Source organism: Bidens hawaiensis, unplaced genomic scaffold (assembly GCF_021521415.1).
Source record: "Bidens hawaiensis isolate Kalapana, Puna unplaced genomic scaffold, B.hawaiensis_p1.1 tig00032103_1, whole genome shotgun sequence".
In the NCBI taxonomy this organism is placed as follows: Eukaryota; Viridiplantae; Streptophyta; class Magnoliopsida; order Asterales; family Asteraceae; genus Bidens; species Bidens hawaiensis.
Window position 1 is genome coordinate 50,998 of NW_027495446.1, and position 7,329 is coordinate 58,326.

A 7,329-nucleotide genomic window follows, 5' to 3' on the forward strand; every position below is an offset into this window, starting at 1 on the left:
AATTAAGGTTTAACAAGATAGATGGTTATATACTTAACCAATATTTACATAATGCTATCTATAATATTTATTAGTTACATTGTGTCTAATACTCCCTTACAAGCTAAGGCCGGGAAACGACGTGTAGCTTGTTGCGTAAAAATCTATATGCTGGTAGCGCTTTTGTAAAGATGTCTGCAATTTGATCTTCCGTAGATATGAATTGTACCATATTCGGTTTTAAGCCAATTTTGAATTTTGGTTATGAAGTTTAGATGATTTTGAAGTGTGTGATAACTTATAGCAATGGGAACATATAATAATTTAATTTTGTTTGTATATTAGGAAATTGAATTTGATAATAATAATCAATTATGAACTACAAGAATTTCGGAAACCAGCCACCCGGTAATGGTCGGCCACCTAACTTCCCGTTGACTCGACAAGGATCAATCTACTCGTTGACTTTCGACGAGCTGCAAAACACCATGGGGAGTATAGGCAAAGACTTCGGGTCGATGAACATGGACGAGTTGTTAAAGAACATTTGGAATGCTGAGGAAATGCAAACAATGGGAAACAACACTGCCACCACCGCTGCAGGCGGTGTTCAAGGCGCCACCAGCAATTTACAAAGACAAGGATCATTAACTCTGCCTAGAACATTGAGCCAAAAGACAGTTGATGAAGTTTGGAAAGATTTATCAAAGGAGTATAATAGCGGTTTTGGTCAACCGGATTTGCCCCAAAGGCAGCAGACTTTAGGGGAAATGACACTTGAGGAGTTTTTGGTCAAAGCCGGTGTTGTTAGAGAAGAAACACAGTTGGTTAATAAACTGAATGATAATGAGTTGTTCATGAATAACCATAATCATAATCATAACCATAACCAGCCCGGGTTTGGTGGTAATAATAATAATAATAACGGTCAGATTTCATTCCAGTCAGCGCAAAGTCAACCGCCACCGTTGTATCCAAAGCAGACTAATTTGCCATATGGTGGTCCTCCAATGGTGATACCGACTAATAATCAGTCTGTGATCAGTAACTTGGTTCCTGGTGGTGGTGGTGGTTTACAAGGTGGGATGGGGTTAATGGGTGGGTTGGGTGGGACCGGGGGTGTCACGGTGGCTGCAGGGTCACCGGTGGTTTCATCGGATGGGTTAGCCAAGAGTAATGGTGGTGACGCGTCGTCTGTGTCGCCTGTGCCTTATGTTTTTAATGGGGTGTTTAGGGGGAGGAAAAATGGGTCGATTGAGAAAGTTGTCGAGAGGAGGCAGAGGCGGATGATTAAGAACCGAGAGTCGGCTGCTAGATCGCGTGCTCGGAAGCAGGTTAATATTATTAATTAGTTTTAATGATTTTTTTAGCTGATTAAAGTGTTGTATTCATGGTTGAAGTTCCTTGGTTATAATGTAGGCGTATACTATGGAATTGGAAGCTGAAGTGTCGGAATTGAAACGGAAGAATCAAGAACTGAAACGAAAGCAGGTGAAATAATTGTTTTCTGATTATATGATTAATTTTTATAAATAAAGATTCTGGATTGACTTATGTTTAATCTTGCAGGAAGAGATGTTGAAGATGCAGAAGAATCAGGTACAGAAAATAGTAACTAATATGCAAAATTGTTGGTTTTTAACTCTTTATGAATATCCATTATTATTATTTTGATTGAAATTAACATGTTTTTTGGTGTTTTATGAATGCCCTTTATTTTCTTGGTTGAAAGTTCAAAGCTTTATTTATTGAAATTTTGACCATTTTTTTAATTAATGGCAGGTTATGGAGATGATGAATATGCAACCTGGAACAAAACGAAACCGTCTGAAAAGGACGATTTCAGGTCCATGGTGAAGGTGGTATAGATGTAGTGTTCGCATGTGGATGCGATAGTCTGTTAGCGTATGTGAATATGTATTAGGAATGATGGGTTCATGCATACATGTTTATGCAAGTTATAGGTGAGGTTATTTATATACATACTCCTTCGGGACCTGGAGATACATGACAGAGAGAAAGTATAAGGTTAGGCCGTGCAGTAGGTACAAGTTGCTATAGAACAATGAGGGTGTGTAAGTTATTTGTTCTTTAGGATGATAGATTGCTCTGTAAATAAAATGTTTCTTGTTTTTGGATGCTAAAAGTAGGTAGGAAGACTATAGATAATATGTTTCTATCTTTCTGTAATATACTCTTTTTTTTTTCTTTTTAACAGCAAGCTTTTATAAAAACATTGCTGACAATTTAAGATTAAACATGCACCATAAACATTATCCCCTTATTTTTGTTCGCCGCAAACAGAAAGTGTTCGTCTTGATATCTTCCAATACACCAACTGCTGATCTTGACCATTTCGAAATAGTTTGTCATATCTTGCAACACTTTTTCACGGGACCAGTTTTTTTTTTAAATATGTTTGGGACCCTCTAGAACCTGAACTAGCGAGTCGTATTGGTTATCAAAGGAATTTGGCAATAGTCACAAACACTTGACCAAACTCTTTTCGCAAAGCAGCAGTACGTTCAGCATGAGATGGCTCATGGACTCGGTTAACTAACTCCATTAAGGGGCTTTAGATAGTGTATTTTATCACCTTGGATGATATATATCTTGGATATGCAAGTAAATTAAATTTTGATTTTTAACACTGTTAAGTGTAAATGTTTTTAATCTATAGACCTTACCTAATTTTCTTTTATGAAAAACCTCAAGCTTGGAATTTGTTTTTAAGTCACGAAATATTTTGGGTCGCGATTGATTACAATAATGAATCAAACGTTGAAGGTGGATGCGCTGTTTTAACGGGTTAGATCCAATTTCTTTTTAAAACCATAGCTGTTCAAGATATGAATTGATATTTTCAATTATGTAGGCAAACACCTAAACGATTAACGTATTAAGAACTTCTCATAATCAGTTAATCACCAACCAATTTGTTGATGAAGTCGGCCCAACCCAAACTATCTTGCATGAGTTGGGAAAGCCCAACAAGTTTCTTAGAACAATACGGTAAAAACTAAAGCATATTAAAATATGTAAAAGATCTAATACAATCATGACTTACATTACGTAAAAGATTATATATATCCATGAAATTGATCAACAAAATAACATCCCATAATCTATATCCAATTAATCATCAGCTCATCTAAACAAACAAATCTTGATCGTCAATCATTTTTGACTTGTTTATAATAATTGTTTTTTTATCTTAAACACTGATAATGTTTGTGTATACCATACCATGGGTGTATATGCTATAAATAATTATTGTACACGGGTAAAATATATGTAATATTCTCTTCTTTCTTTTGTGAAAAGAGAGAGATTTAAGTTTAACATGGTGTTAATTAAAAATTTAAAATCTTGATGCAATATATGTATACATTTAGAAAATAAAAAAAAAAGGGAAAATCCCTAAAATAATCCATCTACAAAATGAGATTCCAACTTTGTCTTCTAAACTTAATATTTCTAAAAATGGCCCTCTCTAACTCTTCTTTGACCATGTATTAGGAAATCTAACGCGTCTTTATCCATGTGTTAGGAAATTCAACACGTCTTTGACAATACATGGTAAAAAATGAGTTAGAGAGTACCACTTTTAGAAATATTAAGATTAGGCAATGGGCTATTTTGGGGATTTTCCCATGAAAAAAAAATTGAAGTTGTAATTGAAACGGAATAGTTTTACACTTTTACATACAGGCCAAGGTCTCAATTCAGGTGAGTAGGGTTTTAACGACGGCTTTCAATTCATCGTCCAAGTTATGGAAGGTGAAGAGTCTCCTGCAATCAAAGCCCTCGGATCTCTTTTTAAGCTCACTCAAGTCCACTTCTGGTTGTTTGCTTTTACAATTTAATAATGTAATGGATGTGAATAATATATATATTTTAATTGTTGTTTGTCTTGTTACAGGGTCGATCTTTATACCGGAATGCCCTACACCTCGGTAAGATTTTCTTTACTTCAATCAACTTTGTTCTTTTAGGTCAAATTTCATTATTACTAGGGACAATGATTAAGTAGCAAACTTTCAGTTGATTACTCAGATTATAACTAGTACTAATGATGATTCTTTATTAGTTATTATTAATCACCACTAGACTCCATTTAACACTATAATTTTGCGTCAATCCTTGTGATCATGAGTGTGGAATGATTTGGTATCTGCAATGATATTATAATGCTATAATGTATATTTAGGAACACAATCACAAAGGAATAGTGAAATTGTTAAGCTCAAAGTGAATTGAATAGCAAGTAGCAAACTACCTTCTTGATACTTTATGAATAACATGGCCATCAATCAAGTTTCATACAAAAGTCTTGAAAATATGAGAATATTAATATTGTACACACACACACATATGTCACGAGGGTTCCCTAGAAAAGCCAGGCATGCACTCAAACCTAAACATGCATTATTGATTTCTAGTGGACTATGAAGTTCATAACACCAATGTTTGTCACAGACACGATCCTAAATGCTTCTACTAAAACTGCAAGATCAAAATGTCTTGTAAAAGCCAAAGCGAGTTAAAGTTCTAGAAGTTGGATCCGTTCAATCTTATCACATGATTGGTTGAGAATCATGTGTTAAACTTATTAAAGTTTCTTAGTCATGGGGCAATGTTATCATGTTACATGTCATGGCTTCTTATCTATATTCTTGTAGCATATTATACTATATCAGTTGCACTACCATGAAGTCAAATCCTGAAACCATGGTGCATAATTTGTTAGACACTCAACGCTTACTATCAAAAACTCAAAAGAATCTTTCGTAAAACGTCTTGTCATATCTTCAATCAAACTTTGTTCTTTTATCATATGTCATAAATTGTTTTCTTCTTGCTAAATAGTTGATTTATGTTCAATTTGGTCCTTAGTACCTTTGTTTGGACTGATTACCAATCATGCCAATTTACATTTTTTATTTTCTATGAACTTCTCCTAAACAATGATTCTTGAACTTATTATCATACTTAGTTAGCCATCAAAGTTTTATGCTGATACATATTTATAGATATTATTAAGTTGTGATTGAAAAACTAATTTGAAATCCATAACTTAAAAATACAATTTTGTGATGCAGAAAACTGTGAAGGATAATGACAATTCGTGTGTTTCAGAAAGTAGTTCTTCACATGTTGATACTGAATTATCTAAGCAGATGAATGAACTTGGACTTCCTCTTTCTTTCTGCACAAGCAAGGAGGTAAATTATAGCCTTTTTTTTTCGGTTTCTTATTTATTTTGTTTGTATCTCCATCATTCAATTCATTCATTTTTAGAATGATGTGTTCCCTTGTTGAACTTTCTAGGAGACATTGCAATCACTTATTCTTAACTGGGAGGCATTCATAACCATATTGAAACCAGAAAGGTGAAAAGATTAATTAGATTTTGATTTTAAATGATGGTGCTAATTACTAACTTTTAATAAAATGGGTAGTTATAGCATCTGTAGAAAGGGAATCATATTGTATATCAGTATTCTTTCTTTGTGAACACTAATTATTGTTTGTTTTTCCTATGCAATGATATTCATATTGGTTTTCCAGAAACGAAAAGGAAAAATCAAAGGAAAGAGAAAGGATGCACACACAAAAGTTTTGCATACCTATGAAGGAACGAGATATGAAGTTTCTGATTCTGTCGATGCAGTTGATGATATACAAATTAATGACAATGAGGATAATTCAAACAATGGATGTTTAGAAGAGAGATTAGAAGATCCTTTGGTTGCTAATCAAATGTCTGAAGTTGACCAGATTTACAATAACACTGATGTTGAATTACATTCTCTCTTACCTGATAATTGTGACCCGATTCACAACAGAAGCAACGAAGAATTTAGAGATTGGATATTAGAAGATCCTTTGGTTGCTAATCAGATATCTGAAGTTGACCAGATTTACAATAACACTAGCGTTGAATTAAATTCTCTCTTACCTGATAATTGTGACCCGATCCACAACGGAAGCAATGAAGAATTTGGAGGTTGGATGACATATTGGGATGAATTTTATGAAAGAAACTACTATTACAATCATAAAACACAAGAGTCAACATGGGACCCACCTCCAGGAATGGAACATATGCATTCTGTTTATGTGCCAAATGAATCAATAGAAACGGTTCTTACTTCATCTACAAGAAAAAAGAAAGTAAAACAAAGGAGGGCACGCCGGAGATCAGCAGCAAACAGTAAAGGTTTGTTATATGTGTATTCTTGCTCAGAGTATTATTCATCTCTTATAACCGACACTTTTACTTTTTACAGAGCTTGCATACGAGATGTTAATGGAAGAAATTTCTCCAGTTATTAGCAAATATTGGTGTCAGAGATACATCCTTTTCTCTAAATATGACGATGGTATAAAAATGGATGAAGAAGGTTGGTTTTCTGCAACTCCCGAATGCATTGCAAATCATCATGCTTTTCGTTGTGGCAGTGGCATTATTGTTGATTGTTTCACTGGAGTTGGTGGAAATGCGATTCGTTTTGCACCAAAGTAAGCTTAACTTAAAAGAAAATTTAAAAGTTTATTTATTTTTTCTCTATTCTAGAAATTTGACATTTGTATCTATTCCAGAAGCACACATATTATTGCTATAGATATTGATCCAAAGAAGATCGAGTATGCAAAACATAATGCAGCCATATATGGAGTCACCGATCTTATAGAGTTTATAACTGGCGACAGTTTTATTCTAGCACAAAAGTTAAAGGTATAAAAGTTTTTAAGTGTGTTCTTTTAAATTTTAATTAGAAGATGATTCTTATTTAGTGTTTTATTATGTTCAGGCGGATGTCGTATTCTTGTCTCCGCCTTGGGGAGGACCGGAGTATGCTAAAGCAAGAAACTTTGATATCAATACGATGCTCAAGCCACATGATGGGTTTGCTTATTTAACCTGCATATGATATTAATCCTACCATCGTTAGGTATTTATTTATCTATTCATTTTCAATTTGGGTGCAGGCGGTTTCTCTTTAATGTGGCTAAAGAAGTAGCTCCAAGAATTGTTATGTTTCTTCCAAGAAATGTTATCATGGACCAACTAGCTGAGCTGTCTCTGTCTGCCAATCCTCCATGGACACTTGAGGTACTTTGCTTGCTTTTATTTGTAGTACTAATAAATGTTTTGCAGATTGGTATAATGATTATTTTTGGTGCATATGGTCTTAGGTTGAGAAGAATTTTGTAAATGGCAAATTGAAGGCTATCACTGCATACTTCACCCATCCATCACTGTGTATATTGTGATTGTGATTGATAATAGTAGAGTTGTATTATTAAAGATTACATGTTATGCCTGCTTATATGAATGTATAC

At 34.1% G+C, this 7,329-nt stretch overlaps 2 protein-coding genes across 4 annotated transcripts; both read left to right on the forward strand.

Annotated features, from left to right (window-relative positions):
- Window positions 1–353: 353 nt before the first annotated feature.
- LOC143583027 (ABSCISIC ACID-INSENSITIVE 5-like protein 5) lies at window positions 354–2,147 on the forward strand. 3 transcript variants are annotated; one of them, XR_013144082.1, is made up of 5 exons: window positions 354–1,313; window positions 1,399–1,470; window positions 1,549–1,590; window positions 1,771–1,933; window positions 2,028–2,147. XR_013144082.1 is itself a non-coding variant. In XM_077065455.1 (4 exons), exons 1-4 carry the CDS (start codon window positions 354–356, stop codon window positions 1,834–1,836), a joined length of 1,140 nt encoding a protein of 379 aa, XP_076921570.1. In that variant the 3' UTR covers window positions 1,837–2,147. The 3 variants fall into 3 exon arrangements, 2 of the variants coding, with proteins under 2 accessions (XP_076921570.1, XP_076921571.1); XM_077065455.1 differs by having other exon boundaries at window positions 1,771–2,147; XM_077065456.1 differs by having other exon boundaries at window positions 1,549–1,578; window positions 1,762–2,147.
- Window positions 2,148–3,752: 1,605 nt separating this feature from the next.
- LOC143583020 (uncharacterized) lies at window positions 3,753–7,329 on the forward strand. The gene is made up of 9 exons (XM_077065450.1): window positions 3,753–3,823; window positions 3,902–3,935; window positions 5,082–5,204; window positions 5,551–6,202; window positions 6,273–6,504; window positions 6,586–6,721; window positions 6,798–6,892; window positions 6,976–7,099; window positions 7,183–7,329. Exons 1-9 carry the CDS (start codon window positions 3,753–3,755, stop codon window positions 7,258–7,260), a joined length of 1,545 nt encoding a protein of 514 aa, XP_076921565.1. The 3' UTR covers window positions 7,261–7,329.